This window comes from Acanthaster planci, linkage group LG07, assembly GCF_054643075.1.
Source record: "Acanthaster planci isolate LZ-2023a linkage group LG07, COTS_SCS, whole genome shotgun sequence".
NCBI lineage: Eukaryota > Metazoa > Echinodermata > Asteroidea > Valvatida > Acanthasteridae > Acanthaster > Acanthaster planci.
In genome coordinates this window covers 17,916,316-17,938,639 of record NC_141783.1, presented here as the reverse complement: position 1 = coordinate 17,938,639, position 22,324 = coordinate 17,916,316, and the positions used below count along the sequence as shown (strand labels likewise).

Sequence of the window (22,324 nt, the reverse complement as noted above, 5' to 3'; positions counted from 1 at the left end):
CAAACAATTGCAAACAATAGCAAACAATAACAAACAATTGCAAACAATACACATGGTCAAGAATTCGCAGATGTCATGTATCACCGGACAAAGACACAGCACTGTAGAATCCCCTTGAAACATATACGCTACTCCAAGCGCGGCTTCTTCCAAGCGGATATCTCTTATTCCCGGACACGGGCGACAAGATGCAAACTGAACAAACTTCCTCGTAAAGTCTACAAGAGTTGAAAGTGCTATGAACGGATGTCTTGGGTACTTGAGAAAGTCAGCAGAGAACAGAGGAAAGCTTGTGAGCCTCCCTTGTTTAGATTCAGCATCAACCGGTAAGTGCAGTCAAGGAAAGGATATTTTGTATCAGGTCGAGTGAACGGGCTCTTAGAGGATCCGGCTATTGTATTTACGATGATAAAAGAACTAGTGTGTTGGGGGAATTATCTGGCCAGTGGTTGATAAAGTGGCTGAATTCACGGGACCGTATCATTTGTTTTGTTCTGTCTCCTAGCAACTTTAGGAAAACAAAATGCTGTCACCGAAAAAAACGCCATTGTGCGAGCACCCGCTCAGATGGAAAGTTCTGCTAGTATAGCCATTGCTATGGATTTGCCTTATCATAAAGGAGATTACAGCCTGGAAAACGACTAATAAATTTCTCACGATCCACAGGCACGATAGACCAAAATTAACTGTATGTATTTTACTACGAATGCACAAGTGGTCGTGCTCAACACTTTGCAAGCACTGGCTTGTGAATTGGAAAATCTTATTTCTAAACAAGACCTCGGAAGATTCATGGAGAGGGCAAGGTGTAAATATCTTATTTCGTGGTAAATGACATCTACGGAAATTACATTTTTGTTTATATTTTCGTTAATAACCGACCACTGTGCTGATTTGCTATTTTGATAAAAAACACTTCAATTATGTCACTCACCTATCAATTAACTTGTTTTGGAAGCGCAAGACAGAGATACTGACAAGGCACAATTTTAGCACTCTAGCGTGAATAACACGATGAAGCATTCCCATGATGACAAGCGTGGGGAGAAACAAGCCCTCTCGGCGAACAACGCGAGGGTCTGACTGCTACAGCGAGGTTCGAACCACTGTTCTTTAATATATTTCCTTTTTGGGGGTTAAACTGTCCAAGGGCTTTCAAAGAATTGGTGGATACAAGACAATTAAAAAAACAGACTTGGGAAGAAGATCAAATCTGCATGGTAAGCCCTAATCTAGCGGTGTAACAATGTATGGTGGGGAACGAAGCACAGACAATAGAGCTGAAAGGAAAAGAGGGCCATAAACTAGATTCCTCCTGTGTACAGTTTGATTCCAGATCTTCCTCACCAGTTTCACTTGTCTCCATTACCAACAAAGTGAAGGCAATTATATAATGTCAAGTCCACTGTAGGAATTATTCAGGTGCTTTTTCAAACCACGTTTAAACCCATACTCTGAAGAATGTCCACGACCAATTTTGGCTAAAACTAGTGCCAGTGGATATTCGGGTTTTCCCTGAGGGTTGCGGCGTGACAGCTTTGAGGAACCGGACTGCAATCAATCAGGCTACATAGCTGTCACGGGGTAGATGTCAGAAGATGTGTGATCCCGTAAAACATACCTCTTTAGGACCTGTAGGTGAGGAATGTGAAAGCCACAGCCCTTGGCGGGACACATTTAGGGGAATTCCCGTCCTACCAAAGTCACATTTCTCAGCAGGATCTCTGACCTCGACTGTTTCTGATTACATGTACTGCTAGCAACAACTACATACGCAGTCATGAGTTAGTTTTATCGCGAGGGAACAAAAATAACCAGGTAAAATTCCTTTAACAAGCTGTCAGGGACGGTCATTTTTATAATTAGATGTAGGAAATTTCGCTAAACACGCTGCCTCCGCTATAGACGATAAAACTCGGGTACCTGCAAAAGTATCCAGAAATTTACATCGAATCGTCACGCACGCGACTACAGAGAATTCAGCTGTGGCATGAACGTGACAGGTGAGACTTTTCCTGACAGCAGCATTGATAATGTGAACCAAGCAGGGTCATAACGCACAAAGGTCATGCCTGGAAAAAAAGGCAGCTTTATGGTACAGAGCTTGCTCCCAAGCACATTTCCCTATAAACGGGTCCCTCGTACACCCCATAGTTTAGTTTACTCGGATTAAAAGCCATGATACATGTACATGTATGTACTAAAAAAATACCAACAAAATTTCCTGTTTATCTGGATGTCCCTTTTATTGGTAATCTTATAAGATATTCAACTTTTCCCTTTTTGTTTAAATCCTTTTACTTTCTATTTCACTTCCTCTCTTTACCTGTCTAACTTTTTATCTAACACAGTTGGTTTAATAGATGTCTTATCCAGTTCCTTAATGTAGGTTGTTCCAATTGTTTTGGATGTGTTTCCCACAAACACAACTCTGCGAGAAATTTTATGAGAATAATTTATCATACGAGTAGTCTGTTTAGTTATTTGGCCAATTCGATGCAAGATACGTGATAAAAACTCTAATCCAATGTATCCAACCAAATCCAAGTTACACAAACATATAATCTCGGCATTTACTTGGATGAGTTGGTTTATTTTAGGTGTTGAAGGTGTTTTGCGCATTTTTTGTTTAAACGTATTTTTATCCCTCTCCTTCCACATCCCTTCAGTAAATAGTGTCCTTATTTTCAGCTGATTTTAATCAGTTTCAATAAGAATTACATTTTCTTCGCCAATTTATATGTCTATTCATTTCATAAACCTTTGTATTTTTTGACACTAATTGATTTTGGCCTTTTCATCTATTTTTTAAACTACAGAAATTCCTGTATTGTATTCTTTTGGTTCCCTAGCTGTTGGCGGTCTTTCTGCCGTTTGAAATGGTCGATAAATAAATGATACCCAGACACCCCGCCTTCGCACGGTGGAAAAGAATAATAATCGTATACGTCAGAGCGACGGTAATGGATACAGATAATAAAAAGCTTGAAAGTTAACATTGAAATAATAAACAAGGGAATATGCTTTCATGTTGCTCTTTCACGGCCCACACGCATTAACATATACGATGGTTTCCCGTGCTGCTAGTCTGTCAACCCGCACTGGTGGAAAGATGGATGTGCCCACACACTCTGGATGATGCATGAAGTCCACAATAATTATGCATCAGTTCCCTCGATATGAAGCAATTATAATTCAAACAAAACATGCATGGGCTGAGCGCTTGCATAAAATAGCGAAAACTACTCTTCATAATTTCTCCGGTTTGACGTTGTTCTGGTGTTACCATGGCAATATTTGTGATCAACACAGCTTTTCGCTCTGTCGTTAATCTCTCAATTATTCAATCTAACGTGCCGGCAGAAGCTCCTTTACTCTCAAACGAAATATATATTATTCATAACGAACCATTACGTACGTGTTTTTGTAGGTAACGGCGGATACTGCAGAAGAAAAAAATGGGGCTCTACTGGGCCAGCTTTACGATTACAGTGCGACCTACCGCCTGGGTTTAAACATTTTCATTATGGTAATAAATTAAGAACAGACTGTACAATTTTCTAATTGCACTTTAAGGTTACACCATCAATACAAACTACTCCACAATGAAAGTATTAATAACTGTGTTTATGAGACAGTGGGAAGGCTAAAAAACCGAATGGTAACTCGTAAGGTTTTCTTGTTGGAAGTACTAGTGAAATAGGCATAGGCCCCCTAATGTTCTGGTGGACACTGTCTTCTAAACCTTGTCTGCACTTAAGTGCTGTTGCCATTGACTGTCTCTTCGGACCGTGAGGACGACAAAAAAATCAAGTGGGTTAAGATTTACCTTTCACTCTTTAACAGAATCTTGATGCAATGCACACATTCCTTTCATGTAAGATAACTGTAGCTCGGCTAATTTCAATAGCCCTAAGGCAAATGACGTCACGCTTTGTTTAAATGCGCACTTTCCTATGGGTCCGTTCCATCTCACTGCCATAGTAAACTGTAAACAAAGCGTGACGTCATTTGACGCCAGATTTGGCCAAATGATTTCACCACGTTAGCGCTATCAGCGTAGTTGATTTGCCCACAAAAACTGTAAAAAGTTTGACAAAGTGTTGAGTTTAGGCCAATTTTGTATCTTCGTGAAACAATGAGGGAATGTGAAAGCTGTTGATCTTCGGCATTGATTTCAATAAACTAATGCAGACTGTGATGGAATTAGGCCACAAGCCCACATCATACACAATGACAACATGCGTTTTCTATTTAAAGAAGCAATTTGTGTTCAGTGTCACGTACGCACTTATACAAACAACTGCGTGGAATTTAATTAAGTGCGCCGTTAGGTGTGAGTGAATGTAGTCAAACACCGAGGATCCAATTTGGAACCGAAACAAAGCTGAAAACGGTCATTTGTGAACAACTATAGCAGCTTCGCATTATTACGTGTAATTTAATGTCCGATCGAGTGTGTTTTTGTTTTTTAGTTTAAAGATGGCCGCCATTCCTTTGTAAAATTCCCCAAATAAGTGGTGTTTCTAAAAGACACAACATCGTAATATGTGAGGAGGTCAAGAGAACTTAACATATATTTACAGCAGTTTAGATTATTTGTTTAGTAAGTTGGTAACACGGTTCGACAAGAGATCAAACACAATCGCTTCGTTATAGGCGTCAACGCAATTTGCGAGCCGTACGTAGATGCGGCCATAACCAGATCTGCTTGCAAAGGCATATCCAGCGGTCTCCCCCTCCCAATGGCCATGTTATTATTTTTTTTTTATTTTTCCAATTAAAAACTGTAAGCGCTAGCAGTTTCGAAACAGTACTACTATCTGGAGTTAAGATTCTTTTATAGATAAAAAATTGGACCTTTGTTTAAAGAAAAATCCCTCGTGCCCCCCAAATCATGTACATGTATACACCAATGCATGCTTTGTGTTTGCCTGGTCGACTTCACAGAGTGGAAACTAATTAACACGGCATGAAGTTTGAAGTTCTGACTTCTAGAAACCGGAAACACTTTCCGGTGGGGTGGTTAACAGTTTTGTTTTTGTCACCTGATTGTTCCTATGGCAAAAAAAGCATTCAAAAAAGAAGTGAGTGTGGGGACGCTAAAAGCAATACGGTGGGCGTATATGGGGGGGGGGTTATCCCCCTATTTTGGGACAAAAAATGGATGGGCCATGGGAACTTTCCCCTAACGTTTCTGCGCCAAAGAAAAAGTGACAGAAGGCTCATTATCATCCCACTGCATGCAAACACCTAAGAGACGAAAATAGCAGAAAGGTAACTCAATGATACATCGGCATAAAATTTACTATGTTTCATAGATCGACGGATTACTGGATAAGATCATCGTACTAATATCAAGATGCTTTCTATAATTTGGATGACTTCTCAACAATCCAAATAACCTTCGGCCATATAGGGTATAGATTTTAGGAGCCACCAGTGCCGTCATGTCCTCTAATAGGGTCACATTATGCGTTCCATTTAAAATGGGAAAACTTGAAACAAAGGCATATATTTTCGTTGAATTTGATACATGACTATAAACCTGGGAATTTCATAGCATCGACAAAAATGCTTGGATCTTAGGAAGCCCATTTTTTGTGGTGAGGGTTGGCTGAGGGACACCAATGACCAGTATTACATGGTTTCAAGGCCCCTCCCACCCTCAATGGTCATTCCCCACCCTCCCCCAACTCGCCAGCACAGATTTCCACCACTGTCGAACACACAAAACAAAAAATCATTGGAATTAAGAAAAATACAGTCTAACGGGGAAACGGCCGAACCGTAATTGTAAATTACATGCAAGAGAAAATGGATTCCAAAACGGGTATAAGCCGGCGACTGAAGAACATCCGTATGCCCTTGGAACAGCAGTAACCTTCGCATGGACCACAATGCAACAATCCATCAACCATTCAAATTCTAATCTCAATTTCTCACGGTAATTAAAGGTACTTTGCAGAATGGCGGGACCCGACAATAAAACAAAGGTCATCCTTGAAAGTCTTTGCGAAGTCTTCGCGACATAACATTATCACGTAAATTATACGCACAGATCGATTTACACAGAGACTATGAACATGTGCATTGATAAAATAAATAAAGGAAAAAACATGTCGGGTCTCAAGTACTGTCTAATCGTTGTAGCGTCACATTCAACTTCAAGCGCTTCGGCTTCTGTCGACTGCCTAGAAGGCAATTTTATTTTATTCAATATCATGTTTTGTTATTTTGTAAACTTTAATCGAGTACAGTAAGAAAGGGGAAAAACGAAAAAGCAGTCTTCTGTAAACCTGTTCCCCCTTGAAAAAGAATTTAAAATTCTTCTGCTCAAAACAAACAAAATATTCAAGTATGAGAGAGGAGCTGTATTATTATACAATTAAAAAAAAGACACATTTGCATAATCCCAATGAACTATATTACACACAGAATTTTCAGAATAGGAATTTCTCAACTCATCATAATTATGTTTTATAATTACAACGGCTTATTAGATTGGTTTATTAAAAAGAAAATTAACAAATCGTCTACTAGAGTAAGGGTATTCTCTTTAGACGCCCTTTTATTCAAATATTGGTGCATTAGCCTTTCTTGGCAGGATATCACTTCATTCTAATTTGGTAATGCACAATATATATACAAGTTGTGTGCGTGTCCTCAAATCCAAAGGCCAAGGCAAATTCAATTGAAATGCCTCCCGAGCAATCCAAAGGTCTAAAATGTTCCTGAAATGTCACAAGTCTCGTCTGCCTTTCAAGGCATACGAGGTGGGGCATTGATACATGACAATGAACGATCGAATTGCGCAGCAAGACTTCAAAGCGTGCTATTTTTAAATTTGTCCCGACGACGGGGTGTCCTTATAAAACGGTTGTTACCCGTTGTTCAATTACAGTAAGGTTTGAAATGAGACACAGGTTAAAGATCAGGAATCCAATACAGCTGGGTGTCTAGGCACTACAACATTCACGGTGAAAATTTTTGTTTACGCCTCCATCATGTAGATCATTAGTATTCACAGCAACAAGAATTGTCTCCACATGCGCATCAATGATACATTGTCGTAATGTTCATGGGTATGAAATGAATCTTAGGAGTTTTTTCACTTGTTACTAGATGAATTTGACCATTTCACTAAAATCTTCGTTTTAGTCTTTCAGTCGGGTTGACATTCTAAAAGAGTACATAAACCTTTATCGGGTTTCCATCATATTAGATGATATAAACAAGGACCCTTGCGTAATTGTAATTTCCAAAATGCTTCGTACTTCAAAAAACTTTTTCAAATAAGTAAGTAAAAGAGCAAAATATTAAAATCATCTGTTATTACATTTTTCGTGATAAAATAAGTAGCAATTACTTCAAAACGTTTTTCTTAAGCCTAAAACTTCAACACAAATCATTACTGCCCGCCTCTTTTAATTCAAGAGTGAAAAATACCATTCGTTACATTTCGAGTTGTCCCTTATAGCTATTTGAAAAGAGTGGTGTTTATTTTACTCTTTTAAAGTGGTTTGCACTCCTGGCCCAATGAAACATAACAAATATACATGTACATAATTTCACTCCAAAAAGAGTGGGAGACCACTCAAGAAGGAGTCGTCCCTTATAGCTCTTCATATGGTTTTTCACTCTTTCACATTTTAAGAGTAACTCTGTGCAAAAACTACGCTTTTATTCAGTTCGTCTGACTTACCTACAGAAGGAGATAGACTGCACCTTGGAAGCGCGCTGGGGTTCAATCCTAACGCCTGAAACGAGTGAGGAGCTGAATGCTGCATGCTGAACAGCGACAGACGATCCCGTGCGTTTGTCGTTTTGGATGCCAAGCTGGCGCTCTACTCAACATACTAAGTTGAGAGCGTCCTCTATCGTTTGGCAAGTCTAACGATTCCAGACGAGACAGAACAACAGCGCTGCGCTCTGATTTGTTGGATTACGAGGCCACATTCGCCTCGGCAAGACCTATCCTCCATCTGTGGGAAGGGAGTGTTTGGGCAAAGGGGCAGTCGAATTCCCTCTTCCATATTTTGAGGTCCCATCACTATCCCAACACTGGACAAGTCCCACCACAATCGTTTGGATTCCCGTCGCATACAAGGGATTTATATTAAAATGAACTTTCTTGCCTCTGTCCCCCCCACCGTTGGTAATTTTATCCTGATTATTTCCATTGCCTTATCAAATGCAATCATTTTATCAAAGTCAAGCAAGCTCCCTTTCAAATTAAAGCCAATCTAGAATTACTGCATGGTTTTTTTTGGAAGAATGGGTCGCACTGGTTTTCATTTCAGCCGGTATTAGAAAATACTTGTACGTGAATATAGAGCGGCTCTGCTTTGCTGGTGTCTCATAGGGGCTGTTTGTCAATTTAATATCATTATAATGAATGCACAAAAGTTTACTCGAGCGTATCCCAGGGGAAGAAAGAAATACAGTGTATACATTGTTCCTTCTAACGTGACACCAATTACGCACAAAATCTATTGATGAATACAGTCGAACCACAATCGGATATGGGGCTTCCAATGTCCGTCAGTCTTATGATCACAATTTGCAAGTGGGCATCTCAGTTTACGTCCAGAACTTCAAAAATTGATAAGAGCGTCCTGCATGGCATCTTGACAGATGTCATCCAATTTCACGTAATGACAGTGGTTTCTACAGTAGCAGCCCTGAGTTGTCTCACCGACACCGAGGCGGCTCAATACGGGCGTTTCACTATAGTGCGCCTCCAAGAGTTTGCAACGCGTTGGCCAATCACACTGCGCGAAATCTGTCGACCCAGTGCGCGTTTGGAAAGGGTCGACAGATTTCGCGCGTTGTGATTGGCCAACGTGTTGCGAATTCTTGGAGGCGCACTGTTGTGAATCGCCTGTACTGTTACTGTCTTCATACAGTGTAACATCGCAGGTATTTTTAGAGGGATATAAAGTTTTTTATGCTTCCTTAATGTTTCTTAAAATTTTGTTTTTATGTTTCTTAAAATTACTTCCACATTTCTCGTTCGAATACTTCCCTGATTGCTTGCTTCCGAGCCTGTATGTATGTACTTTGCACGAAGAATTCTTTGTTTGTTTGCCGTGCTGTTTGCTTTTCTTTTTCTTTTTTTACTTGTTTGTTTTTTTTTTTAAATGCCGTTGTTACTAAAACAAGACATCTTCGACCAGCGTCCACTTCTACAAGTTGAATTATTCTGCTGATTACTGCGCCCGTACTGGACTTAAAACGAAGAGACAAAATTGAGGGCTTGTGGTAACACCATGTGGAAAGATCTCTTTTGGGAAGAGGTATGGTTCTGATAAGAACCGTTGAGTGTGAACTCGAAGTTTCGACCAGCGTGCTCTGGTTGTTCTCACGAGTGGAGTGCTGGACTTCGTTGTACTGCTGGTATATAAACCAGTGGGTCTATGGGTTTATAAACCCACTGGTTCATAATCAGTGTATCATGAAGGTTTATGTAAACCAGTGGTTTATATACCAGCGCTACAACGGAGTGTAGCGCTCCACTCCTGAGGACGACCGGAGCACAATGGTGGAAACGTCGAGTTCACACTCACTGGTTATCAGAACCATACATTTTCCAGAAAGATATTTATTTACATCTTAGTGCTACCGCAAGCTCTCTCTTTCGTCTATCTGCAACATGCAAAACGTCAAATCTTATCTATCGGCAGCAACCAAAATCAAGGCGATTCTCTACGAGGAAATTAATACCTGGATATAAACGCAAAACGGATCTCAATAAAGACTCCGAAGTTTGAATGGAAATTTTCCGTGTCGCTCACAGACAGCAAGAACTCGTCAAGTACCATCGTACCTTGGACCCGCCAACATGCACATAACCAAGGTCGAAGTACATGTACATGTATATACGGACAAAACACACGATATTGATCTATTAACACTGGGGTTTTAATCGGCCCGATTTTTCGTCCAGTACTTCCCGATCGGGTTAAATATCAACGAAGCAACTTCAGGTATCTGGTCATACGCGTGGGCTGTCAGGGGCCGTGAAGTCAGAAAAAAATATTCTGGGGCCCCCTCCATGTTGTCAGACTGCTGTAACACAAAGGCTTGAACGCCCCACAGGTAAATTTTGTTGTACGTGTCAATGCACACACGCACAGATCTCCTGGTAACCGAGTCTTTTGTAATTTCTTCAAATGTAACTGAGTACGCTACGTACAGATACGTCTAGTGTTCCTAGCTCTGCGGTCTAGTCTACTGCCTATAGGATCACAAAGTGCTAGACGTCCACGCGTATGCAGCTGAAAGGGGAACTGACACAAGGACGCTTGCAACATTCAAAGTGACAGTTGAGATCATGCGGTATTTCCAAGTTGCCTTTGTTTCCTTTTCAGCGAGCCAACTCTGCGGGATCATTGTCGTCACTTGTTGTCATGACGGAGACCATTGATGAAGCACAAATGGAGGGGTATCTCCAAAAGCGTTTCAAAAGCGGAATGGTAAAGGTAGGCCTATGCTGAACCACGGTAGAATGCGAGGTCGCATATCCAGTAGCTATCTTGGACTAGAAATAATTATTATCATCACAGAGCATGCATAATTATTATCACCCTTTTTGTGTCATGTTCATCATCTTCTAAATGCATGCACCCTTATTTAAAATGACATTTTACTAGAGTACTGTGTTTGTTCTGGGGTGAAATAAAAATGCACAACATGCTGTTCTGCACCCTATCAGTATGTCTACAGCCCGTATCAGATGACCTGAATGGCCCAGGGCCAAAACGTGTCAAAGCGTGGAAGAATGTGAAGAGGGGTTGGCTAAGCTGTGGAGTGCATGTGCACAGATTGTACAAGGGGGACATGAGGTGTTGAAATCAACACATACACTGAATGATTTTTAAAGGAAAGGGAATTTTGGCATACAACTGTATTTTCAAGTCAAGTCGGAAGGGTGAGTGTGCGGGTACAGACCAGCCTGGCCATGGCATGCCACCAAGCCCTTTTCACACGACGACAAAAAATCTCGCAAGGCTTGAGACACAATTTCGGAGCGGGGATTGTTTACTTCACAAACAGCGATCATGTCCTTTCACACGGCACCCACTGTGTAACATTTCGCAAGCATTCCTTGAGACGCGAATTCTACCTCCATGATCCTACTAAGCGCAAATACCGCTAGTACCAGCGCAATGTGAGGTGAAAGGTTGGAGACCATCGATGAAAAATGGCTGACGCTACATCGGCAGAGTCAATCTTGCAGACGAAAAAAACGTTCTCCTGAAACCGATGTTTCGGGGAGTACCAAGAAGCAGAAAAGTTCCAAGAAAGGCCGGGAGTATGACGAGACTTTCAGCCGTATAACTGCCATGGAAAACGCCGCGATTAAGGCGAAAATGGACGGCATGGTCCACAATAGCCACGTGCGGCAGCAAGTCCTGGGCGGGAGGTATTCCCGATTGCCCCGACGAGTAGTGCCACGCGTCGATCGCGCGCTGGACATACCTCAAACGAAGTTAAAGGGCGCGCGCTCGCCGTGTGGGGTTGGAGGTCGCTATGCATGCGCACTGTGTAGGTTATCGCAGGGGACGTTGTACAAGAAACAGTGCGTCCTTTCACACGACCATTTCTCATGGGTTGCTCAAGTTGAGAAATCTTCCGCTAGCTAGGTCCGGACCTCCTCCAAAATATCTCACGGATTCACCAGGAATGCTTGTCACTCTCAACCATTGGCGACCTTTCACACGATGGCACTTTTGTAAGATTTCTCAAGCATGAGAAAATTTCTCAAACCTTGCAGGTTTTTTGTCGTCGTGTGAAAAGAAAGAAATGCCAACGTCTATCCACAGTCCACGCACTGAGGTTAGGCAGAAACTCATTTTCATGCCAAACTGAATCAAAAATCGGGACTAGATTTTAATTAATTAAAAGCAAAATGTAACTGTTCCAGTCCGAAGCGGGCCAGAAGTCGCAACACAACTTTTGCAGTCTAGACTTCAAAATGGTCTCTGCAATGCATTTAAAAATACTTTTAAGTGGACATATTTGTCTTAGTTAACCTCAATTTAAGTTTTTCTTTTACTAATGTTTAAAAGATTATTTTTTTGTCTTTTGAGTTTTCGTGCATGTTTGATTTCCATATTCGTCAGCGACACTATGATGTCATCTCGGACAGAACACCTCAACAGTACATCTGTCAATGCACAAACAAACTGCTGGGTTTTGTTTGTTTTGATGGCCTATATTTTCTTGGCTACGGGTGATTCACTGTTATGAAAGCACATAAGCCAGAGAGCAGTTTTGCACAACCCAGCGCATCGGTTAATTTAAATTTTCATCCTTGTCAAAAGCCTTTAACGGTTTGTGGCATCGTTGTAAATGTTAACACCCATATACTTTTCATGAACACACACCGCTGCGGTTCATGGAAACGGTGAATTAACACAGGAGAAATACATGATGACGAATATGAAACCAGGATGCGCGCGTTATCTCCTCGTATGTCTTCTAAGGTTACCGTTACTGTTGATTTATGGAAAAGCTCTTCCTTTTATTAGTTTTAATAACCAACACCAATTTCCTAATACTGTTCTAGCAAACACAATTCCAAACAAATTATGACCATGTATAATTTATAGTAGGCCATGATTTTAAAGCCGTGGTTTCGTCAGTTGGTTTGTCAGTGAAAGGACTTTTTCAGGTGGTTTCACGTCAATTTCTTTTAGCTTCATATAGGGGATTTCCATGTCATTCACAGATTACGCCTCCTGTATTGCAGTTATGTATGTGCTTGTTATTGTTGACATAATATGATACAATGAAGTGAAATCTATGATTTATTTGGCATTTCAAAAATTTGGTCATCTTCATTTGGTTTAATTAAAATCTCTTTCTTAAAAGTTTAAAAGTTTTGGTTTAAAATAGGAATATTTTTACTGTTGAATCCGACGTAAAATGTGATTGTGTAATGTTCTATCATTGCAGCTGTGGAACTGATAATATGATTTTCATTTCCTCCAGACCTTGAAAAAGAAATGGTATGTGTTGAAAAACGGAGAGATACGAAGTTTTCAAAGCAAAGAGGCCTGTCAACAAAATGTAAGCTTATTTTGACTAAAACACCTCCTTAATGCTGTAAATTGTGTAAAATATGCTGCGCAAAGTACACAGATGTGTAGAAAACATTCATTTCTCTTCGAAGTCTAAAAGCTCCGATTTTTTATCGAGTTAACATGGTCGCATTTAACTGTTGTTTTTCAAAATTTGTTACAGTCAGAAAATACTTGCCAGTAAACAAACATTGCATTGCTACTTTTATGAACGGATATTGGAGGGATTAACCCCGAATTTCTTGACTGTGAGTGCACAGGAATAAACGAACACCGAAAAAAGTTTGTAGCGATAACATCTGCAAGCTTAGTTTGGGTTCATCGTTATATGCGATTTATTTTGAGGAATCGACTTATAATCGCTCATACAATACGGGTGATTCACAATAGTGCGCCTCCAAGAGTTTGCAAAGAGTTGACCGATCACAGAGCGCAAAATCACTTTTGCTACGGATAAAAAGGATTCACGATTTTACAAAAAGGCATGGTGTGTGATATTGCATAAAGTTCCTTCGTTACAAATCTCCTTGTTCAAAGGGAGTTGAACTTTGACGTAAGTTATTTTGTTGTTCGGCAGGTGGATATGTACCAGGACTGTATTCCTGTCAATAGCGTGCAAACCGTGCGTGCAGCTAATGAAAGTCATGGCGTCGAGGTGGTCACCCAGCAAAAAGTCATCATACTGGTACGAAGCGATTCTCTGTTCTGAGCTCAACCAGGGTTAAACCTTCGTTCTCGAAAGGGCACGGGCAATTTCTCCTTCGCGCGTGTACATGTACATGGAAATCAACTTTGTCTTTGGGACATTTCAATGGGCATCAAGGCCCATGTGTTCCTGCACAGCTTACTACGCTCGAAATATTGAACGCTTACAGATTAAAAAAGAACTTTAGATTTCGCGTTCTCTACGGAAATACTGTAGCCAACTAAGCCCAAGTTGGATTTTTATTAGCCGTCACGGTCTTATCTAACTAATACTTTTTCCATAAAATGTTCTGAGGATACTTGAGAATTCTGCACAAATCTTAATAAAATCTCAAAACATGATGTTGACATCATTAATTTGCCTCAACAGCTTGACGCACATCATCGTGTCTGCATCCTCGTGTGATATTAATTTTAAAGAGAAAAGGAATATTTTGATACCATTTAAATAAGTGATTCTTACTTCTAATTTCACATCCTTAACATCCTGTGAGTGAAACTACAGGTGTACAAAGCAAAACGCCCGCTGGTGTTTCTATGTTACATTTTATGAATACAGAGTGTACATGAATGTGCTGTCGAATTATTGTTGAAGGTTGCATCGAATGCCGAGGATCAACACAAATGGATCAGGGCGATATATGAGGCCATGAAGGACAAGAGGCCTCGGTCGCACTCCAGCCCGGAACACAGAACCGACAACGAGTCAAAAGCAAACAGGTTAGATGAAATTATGAGCTCACACCTCTCATCTCAATGAGAATGAATCTACTACGTGTAGATGAAGGTGATATTGTGCATTTCGCTCAATATACCGTCACGTTTTTACACATGCACTTTCCCAGGGAGCCAGTGGGGGCCTATGGACCTTATACGCGACGACTCGACTGAGCACTATATGAAAGTAAATAGGAAAACAGAGAGTGGCGCTATCAGTTCAGGGGTCTATTTCCAACAGGAATAATATATTTTCATGGAGACCCACGTGTACCACACTTTGTAGTTTAAGATCACCAGTATTAAGATCAGACAGTATGGTATTTCTAACCGTTTGTGTTGGTATATGTATGTTTACAATGTTTAAAATGTCTGTTTACAAAAAATGGAATAAAGTTTTTTGTAAAACAACAAAATTTCCTGTTTTGATGATAATAAAATAACTTAATGCATGTACACATGTTATAATGTGCTTTAGGCAAAACTAATGATTTTCAGAAAATGGTTCATTTCTAAATACAGTTAGTATTCAAGGAAACCGGGTTTAAGGAAAATTGCAGAGGGAACAAATACTCTCCTTGCAGGGCAATTTCCAGGTTATTGTGGTACACTCACCGAGCATTCTCCAAAGCCACGGGCATCTTCAGGGGTCGTGCATTCTTTGAAAGCGATGATGCCGATACACCAGAAGGTCCTACGGTCCATCTCAGTGTCGATGCTGAATATCAGTCCTGCTTGCTGCCAAAGTGCTGGCTATCCATGATCCAAAGAAAAATGAACCTCACGTACTTGTACATTCCTGGACGGTAGCAGGGAACAGGAGATGAGCTGCTTGTTTCTGTATCCTGACCATCGAGCGTACGCTTACATCCTTTATATGGTTGAAAATATTGGCTGGAGAAAAATGAAGACGTGAAAACACTATAAGCGTCAAGTCTTAGTCAAACCTGAATATGTTCCCTCCGTTTGTTTCTGAATGTTTATTATTCGAGTAGTATTTCTCGAAACAAATGCATGGGGAAAAACTTCGGTGCTCACTTCCTGCAATGGATGACCTATCTTTCTATTCGATATTTCAGACGCACAGTTTGTGACACAAGTTTAGAATTCTAGATTCAGATTCTACATTATGTTTGACGATAAGATAATCTAACTTAAAGTATCATCTGTGTTCAAGTGCACTTTGTGCACAAGTTGCCAAGTACTTCATGCAATGGTGACTGACATGAAGATAACGGTAGCCAACTATGGAATTAATGTCAGGACTGAAAAACACGCAGTCCTCAATACACCGTAGCTTTGTGGGTATTCTGGTGAAACTTTATAGCACAAGCATGCCAGCCAGGGCACGAATTGGTTATTCCCTACGCAGCCAAAATATACTCTGATTAGAACGAAACCGTCTTTTCCTCTCAGAATACTGTTTACATGTATTTAAAACGGTCCATTTTCATCTTTTCAATTAAGGAAAAGATCATCAACGGGACCAAAGATAAGCATCGGTCGAATCTTTTCCGGGTTCAACAGGAGATCAACAGATGAAATGAGCCAGGAACAAGGCCAGAGCAAGTTTTACTTGGAACCACAGCAGCCGGCGCACGCCGAGATCGGTGTCCAGGCCAACATACCGCGAACTCGAGAGTGTCAGAGGGTGGAGGAAAGAGAGGAAGAGGGAGAAGACCTGACTGACGATGTCTTCGAGACAGATGTAACGGCTGTTGACACCTCTCAAAAACAAGAGCTGGACGCTCAGATGTCTATGCTCTTAACAGAGTTGGAACACCGAAGTCCTCTTGGCAGCAACCCCCTGCCTGATAATTCTCAAGACACAGGGGATAATGTTCCTTCTACGCATATATCAGAGGCAGTCTTAGACACAGGCACTGATCTGAAGGAAGATGGAATGCGTGAACTGGAGTCGATGTTACAAACCTTCCTGTCGGCTAGTGAGGACGGACATGACAACACGGATCAGGCGTTAGGCCGTGACGTCCATGACTATAGTGAAGATGACGAGGAGGGACCATTAACAAGTAAAACACGAAGTGAAAAATCTGCCTTCGAAGAACTTGAAACACTGCTACGAACCACTTAAACTGTATTCTCATTGACGTAACTGAATGACTACAGGATAAATTATAATTCAGGCCTTCACTCGACACAGCCAGAATTTAGAAATGTGTCATCAGTAATCACCACTATTCCCGTAATTTGGGCAAGAAGTTAGCAGCGACAAAAATGTTTTGTAGGTTGGTAACTTTCAAAAGTAAAAGAAAACTTATACATTGTATTAATTTCAGTTTATTTTTAATTTGGTGGATTTCAAACCACATCAGGGGTACCTCAATAAAGGTCATAAAAATCGTTACATATTAGTTTCTTCTGGGATGATTATATATGAGACTCTGGTAAGATAATAGATTTAGGAATGTTTTCGTAAACACAGTGTTCAATCCTTTATCATATGTAGGCTATTTTCACCAACTCGGGTTTGCATTTATGACCTATTTTATCGTCTTGACACCTGGTTAGTGATAAAACGCATGGATCTTGAATGATCGTTTTAAGCCTTTTGGAGCACCTTGTTTTAATAATACGAAATTGAATTACATATTCGTCATGCATTAAAAAAGTAATGCATGTACATGCATTAAAAATTAATACACGAAAAAGTGATATTTAAATGAATTTATGTTAATAATTCATTTTTTAACCATGTTTTATTGTATTTTGTGAGCAGGACTACATAGGATTGCACTTCGCAGGTACCTCACAGAGTTTACGATGGAAAAAACGGATACTCAAAAATTAACTTTCTCTGGGTACTTACGGCTTGTGCTGAACATGTAATTTCGTTAATAACCAAAGTACCAACTAGCTGATGCCTTTTATTGAAATAAATGGCTGTTTTACGATAACACAAAACAAGGTCTTTGGGACTTCACAAATTACCTTATTATAGTAAATATTTTTATATTATAGTAGTGGAAAACAATGAAAAACAAAGACTTGGGACCTGAAATTGTCCTTGTTATATACATGTATTTTAATTGGAAACAGTGAACTTGGCTCCACACAGTAAGCTGAAAACATTTCGGTGCCTGTGCCTAAATATAGCGTATACATGTACATGTATATTTACACTTGTATACACGTTCTTCCAATCCCACCCCCACACTAAAAAATTACGTCGAGACAGTTATGTTCATTTATACTTAACTTTGATGTGTAATTGTGTGACTGCTAGATCTTCCCTCTTCTCCTTTTTTTTCTTCAAAAGTTGGTTTGTTAACGAAAAACGGTAGTCTGTACGGGGTGACTGCAATAGGACTGCACAACAGGTGCAGCGTACATGGGATTTAACTAATTGTACTCCATTACAACACCCAATCGATTCTCCCATATATCTCATTAAAGCTGGGTAAATATATATCTTTTGCGCCAAACATCAAATTCAGTATCACTCAATTTTATAACGATATACATTTGAGGAAAAAATAAAGTTAGACATAAAAGCTGAGCTATACATGTGTAACTATACAGATAATTTATTGTAAAAAGATTTGTCTCTCTTATCTTTGCGCCAACTATGGCGAGTTGTCCAACCAAATTCGTATTAAACATGAGAAGTCGACCGTGCCAAAGTTCCAGGATGTAAGTTACAGTTCGTAACGCTCCAATCCAATTAGTGCAACGTTCATCAGAACGAAGTTGCCCCGAGTCCATGGCGGTGCAACGCAGACATTCTATGTCGACGAGTTGTTTCAAATGCTAAAAATACCCGCTTTTTGATTTGGTAGAAAACACGGCAAACTACAGTACATTTATAGATGACACAATGGATAGACAATACTCTTTATCATTATTTACACTGAGCATTAGTGTCTGCAATTAAAATCGTTTCCAGTTTATTTCTTGGAGGACTTCTTCCCCTTTTTGGACGACTTCGATTTCTTGACTGATGCTTTCTTTCCCTTGGCAGGCGCTGCAGTCTTCTTGGAACTGGGAGCCTCGGAGGCTTTCGCCTGAGCAGGTTTCTTGGCCTTCTTTGCAGCTGCTTCCTTCTTCGGCTTGGTCTTGGTTGGTGACTTGGCCTTCTTGGCAGTCTTGGACTTGGCCGACTTCTTAGCAGCCGCTGGCTTCTTCACCTTTTTCGGCTTGGGCTTTGTGGGCTTTTTGGCAGTTTTCTTGGAGTCAGCAACGAGGAAGCTTCCGGCTGCACCACTACCAGTGGTGTGGGTGAGGGTACCTTTCTTCTCCATCCTCTTCAGGGCAAGCTTGATGCGGACGTCGGCCTTGTCCGGTAGGTTGTGGTTGCTTCTGATGTGCTTGACGATGGCTTGCCGAGAAGATCCTTTCTTTTCATTCAGCGCTTTCACAGCCTGGATGATCATGACGTCGTACGACGGATGATCACTGGCAGCTTTCTTGGCACTCTTCTTAGGACTCTTCACCGGCTTGGGAGCTGCTGGAGCGGCCATTTTGATCGAAGGATCTTCGGCAAGAGAGGGCAGAATTGAAAGTCAGCTGACGATACCGGAGCTCCGTGTTTTAACGAGAGTTGCGACCGCTAGTGACGCGTCTTTAAAAATACGCCTATTGCGGACGTTGCAGAAACCACCATACACACCGACTTCCAACGTGCATAAAAATGGAGAAGTCAGAACACGATGTACTTGTTGGCATCGATAATTGCCAAAATACATACCCTTCCGAACGCGCTGTATCCAAACTCTCCACAAATTCAGGTAAAGCGATACTTTATTCAAGAATTACTTCTATTCTGATGAATTGATGGGCTTCCACGTTCATTTAGTCGGGTGTAAACGGTGACGTTCCAGTGTTTAGAAAAAAGATTTTCCCACTTCGATTTTCTGCTGTAAATTCAACCTTTCGCGAATGGATAAGTAAACGACCCTTTACTAATCATCAATAAACATACTTTTAGTTACCTTCGTGATTTTGCTGAAAATCAACGAGAAATTCCAAATTCCTTCCTCCAAAGTTGACGTAACAAACACATCTTACGGCTTTTCGCCATGTTGGGCTATCGAATTGCCGAAGAGAAAATGTCGGTTTTCCTCATTTTCCCCAAACAATCTTGGCTAAAATTTGCCACACATATTTACCAGGGCTTAAGTAATCAGGACAGATCCATGCATATGTTGACCAAGCACGATAAATATGTTGAATTGGCAATTAATCCCCGGCATTATCTTCAACGCTATACTGTGGTGATTGACCTCAAACTGTGTCGTCACCACGGCAAGCAGATCTCACCTTGAAAGTGAACTCCTTCAAATCTGAAAAATTACCATGATTTTCAACATTTTCTGTGATTCCAATAGGCGAAGTATGTTTAAATCGACCAAGGAAAATCAGTCATCAGAGAAGTTGCTTTCGACGGAGAAAAATTGATGTTTGAAAATTTTTGTGTCACACTGGGTAAATGTACGCAATCCCCGATTTGCGGTCAAGTCTACACGTATTCCACTTCGAGAGGAGCTTGGCGCGCGGCGCCGGCCTGAACTATGCAATGCTGTGCTTATCCATGCAGTTTACGCTATCAATTTAGCTAATGCATATACACATGTATATATTTATTTGAACTGTTTCTTAAATTTACCCTGCCCCCGTCCTGAGATGTTGCTCTTGACTAGATTTGCAAGTGACGTAAAAAACACTGTCTCTCGTACAGGTTGGTCAATCAGTACGGATGTATTTGTCGCGGTATTGAGATTGCATTTCAACCAGCTCGTCAGGCACGATAGCACAGCACAGCTGACTATCTTGGAATATCAAACTTACAGTGCACAGGCCAAATGCCAGTGGAACAAAATGCATGGATTCGTTTCCAGGTATTCAACAATCATTATTTTCAATTTAGGATGATTAATAACACAACCACAGCTTTCAAATAAATTAATGTTTCATCTGGCATTTGAGAGGAAACAAGAATGATAGTTATTTGTACTTCATGCATCGTTCACTCTACGCGTGCACAAGAATGTGTTTGCTTGAAGGTAGTCAGTCAATGAACGCGCTATAAATGGAAACAGTTTCTGCGTATAATGCGGACAAACAATGCATTTTTAAAACTGTATTCCTTGTTGAACGTTATTTTGGCTCCTTACTGTGATCTTAAACATGATTAATTTTTCCGTTAATTTATTCTAAAGATTGTTTCAAGAATATGATTGTTAAAAATAATCTTTGTACTAAGTTACTGTCTCACGTCACATAGCTTATTGCTTTGCCAATATCAGGCAGTTTCAACTCGTTCCGTTCACTTCTGTAGCATTAACCTTGTCATTATATTTTAGGTTATCCTAATTCAGTTTAATCAGCCGAACTTTGAAATAAACTGTTTGTTTTGCAAATCCAGTAGTATTTATTTAAATAGGCCTACTTGTTGGGCCTTCATGTAAATTTGCGAAAGAACACACGTGGAAAAGCATTAACCGATCAGAAAACACTTTCTACAAAATAAATGAATGTAACTTGAGTTTCAGTGGTTGGTACATGTACATGTAGGCCTACTTGTCAAATTTTCAAGTATACTTTGCTTTGAAGAAGAAAATTTAGGTCAACTAACGGATATTCTTAGGAAACTTGGTGCTATTGCTTCAATGATCAGCAAGTTTGCACTTATTTTTTTGTATGCTACATCTTGTTAATCATTCATGTTTTCCTCTTATACGCAGAATCTATAGGCTTTTCGTTCAACGGTTAGAAAGTTCAAACAGAAAAGGCTGTTCACAGTTGTATATACCAGCATGTTTTTGGTAAACCATTCAATCGAATTTATGAAGTATTTTAAGATATTCATACAGTGAAAATTATCGGGAACCATCGTCTTTTAAATTTTAATTTCATATTGTAATACCTTTGCTATGTTCCGATGGAACTTTTTTGCTGGGCTGCATTCATATACATGAAGGCTTAGGTTTACATCATTTAATTTTATACCATGAGCAATTAGTAATGATTTTTAACTCCCAGAGTATAGGTTACTTTCTACTTCCCATTTTTCCGTAAATTGAGTGATAAAATCACTTTGAAAGGAAACCAAATTTTATTTCATGCAGGGTTAGCCGATTTTTAAATCCATGCTTGCCAGGATCAGCTGTTTGTACTGCAGTAAGATCAGTACATGTATCTGTACATGAAGATAAACAGAAAAAGATTAGGTGACACAATGAGGTAGCTTTGTGTGAGTGCTGGACTACAGATGGAGAGTGAAAGTGGAAAAAACTCCTGAAATTTGCCACATGCCGTAAATTCTGAAAGTGAGGGACATGGGATGGCTGACACTAGTTTATGATTGTTCACTATGATAATTTGTACACATATACATGTACTGCCATAAAGGACATTTCATTCTTTGTAAGACACAGTTTGGGGGATTTTTTGAGAATCCTCACAATAAATACAATATAGGTGTTGTCGTGGTCGTCCCTGTAGCACATATCCCGATCCATCTTCCACTGGATTCATGGTATTCATCAGTTTTTGTCCTGTGCTTTTCCTTTGCTAGGACAAGTGCTCAAAGGGGGAACCAGTCGGTTCGCTAGTATGACAGTGAGACAATAATGTTGTCATTTTAAACATGCATGCAAGGTCCAATGATGGAACCAGAAGTAGTGAATATTCGGTCAACCAATCGGAGGCTAGTAATTAATGTCTTACATGTGTGTGTGTTGAAGTCACTGAGGACCAGTGGTATGTGTGGAGAAAACAGATCAGAAAAAAAACCTGATGTCCAATAATGTGGCCCAGCAATAAGGTGCACTTTGAATATTTGCCCCTAGTAA

The 22,324-nt window shown here is 40.2% G+C and overlaps 4 protein-coding genes across 10 annotated transcripts in view; 2 read left to right on the top strand and 2 right to left on the bottom strand.

The window, feature by feature from the left end:
- The window catches only part of LOC110980241 (uncharacterized), a 46,301-nt gene that overhangs the window by 23,310 nt on the left and 667 nt on the right, over positions 1–22,324 (bottom strand). For 3 of the 5 annotated variants that reach the window (XM_022236736.2, XM_022236738.2, XM_022236737.2), the window contains exon 2: positions 15,126–15,404. The gene's annotated coding sequence lies outside the window, so the exon portion shown is untranslated. Of the gene's footprint in view, positions 1–7,705; positions 7,857–15,125; positions 15,405–22,324 lie in introns of those variants that run through there. The other 2 variants (XM_087139529.1, XM_022236735.2) reach the window with 1 other exon arrangement.
- LOC110980240 (uncharacterized) lies at positions 92–18,030 on the top strand. Of its 3 annotated transcripts, none has more exons than XM_022236733.2 (6): positions 92–326; positions 10,374–10,484; positions 13,000–13,077; positions 13,666–13,773; positions 14,389–14,513; positions 15,978–18,030. In XM_022236733.2, the coding sequence occupies exons 2-6, from the start codon at positions 10,413–10,415 to the stop codon at positions 16,603–16,605; spliced, it is 1,011 nt and encodes a 336-aa protein (XP_022092425.2). In that variant the 5' UTR covers positions 92–326; positions 10,374–10,412; the 3' UTR covers positions 16,606–18,030. The 3 variants fall into 3 exon arrangements, with proteins under 3 accessions (XP_022092425.2, XP_022092424.2, XP_086995656.1); XM_022236732.2 differs by lacking the exon at positions 92–326 and adding an exon at positions 9,778–10,101; XM_087139530.1 differs by lacking the exon at positions 92–326 and having other exon boundaries at positions 10,163–10,484.
- LOC110980243 (histone H1-delta-like) lies at positions 17,533–19,085 on the bottom strand. The gene has a single exon (XM_022236746.2). The coding sequence runs from the start codon at positions 18,989–18,991 to the stop codon at positions 18,419–18,421; it is 573 nt and encodes a 190-aa protein (XP_022092438.1). The 5' UTR covers positions 18,992–19,085; the 3' UTR covers positions 17,533–18,418.
- Positions 19,142–22,324, top strand: part of LOC110980237 (rhomboid-related protein 3-like) — a 45,518-nt gene continuing 42,335 nt past the window's right edge. Inside the window, exon 1 of the mRNA XM_022236726.2 lies at positions 19,142–19,258. Within this exon, the coding sequence (XP_022092418.1) occupies positions 19,181–19,258 (78 nt within the window). The 5' untranslated portion in view covers positions 19,142–19,180. The remainder of the gene's footprint in view (positions 19,259–22,324) is intronic.

Bases quoted from the DNA above. Each gene is read 5' to 3' on its own strand.
- LOC110980240 (XM_022236733.2), top strand. From the start codon at position 10,413: ATGACGGAGACCATTGATGAAGCACAAATGGAGGGGTATCTCCAAAAG. The intron at 13,078-13,665 runs GTAAGCTTATTT...GTTGTTCGGCAG, and splicing joins AAGAGGCCTGTCAACAAAAT to GTGGATATGTACCAGGACTG. The intron at 13,774-14,388 runs GTACGAAGCGAT...TTATTGTTGAAG, and splicing joins AGCAAAAAGTCATCATACTG to GTTGCATCGAATGCCGAGGA.
- LOC110980243 (XM_022236746.2), bottom strand. From the start codon at position 18,991: ATGGCCGCTCCAGCAGCTCCCAAGCCGGTGAAGAGTCCTAAGAAGAGT.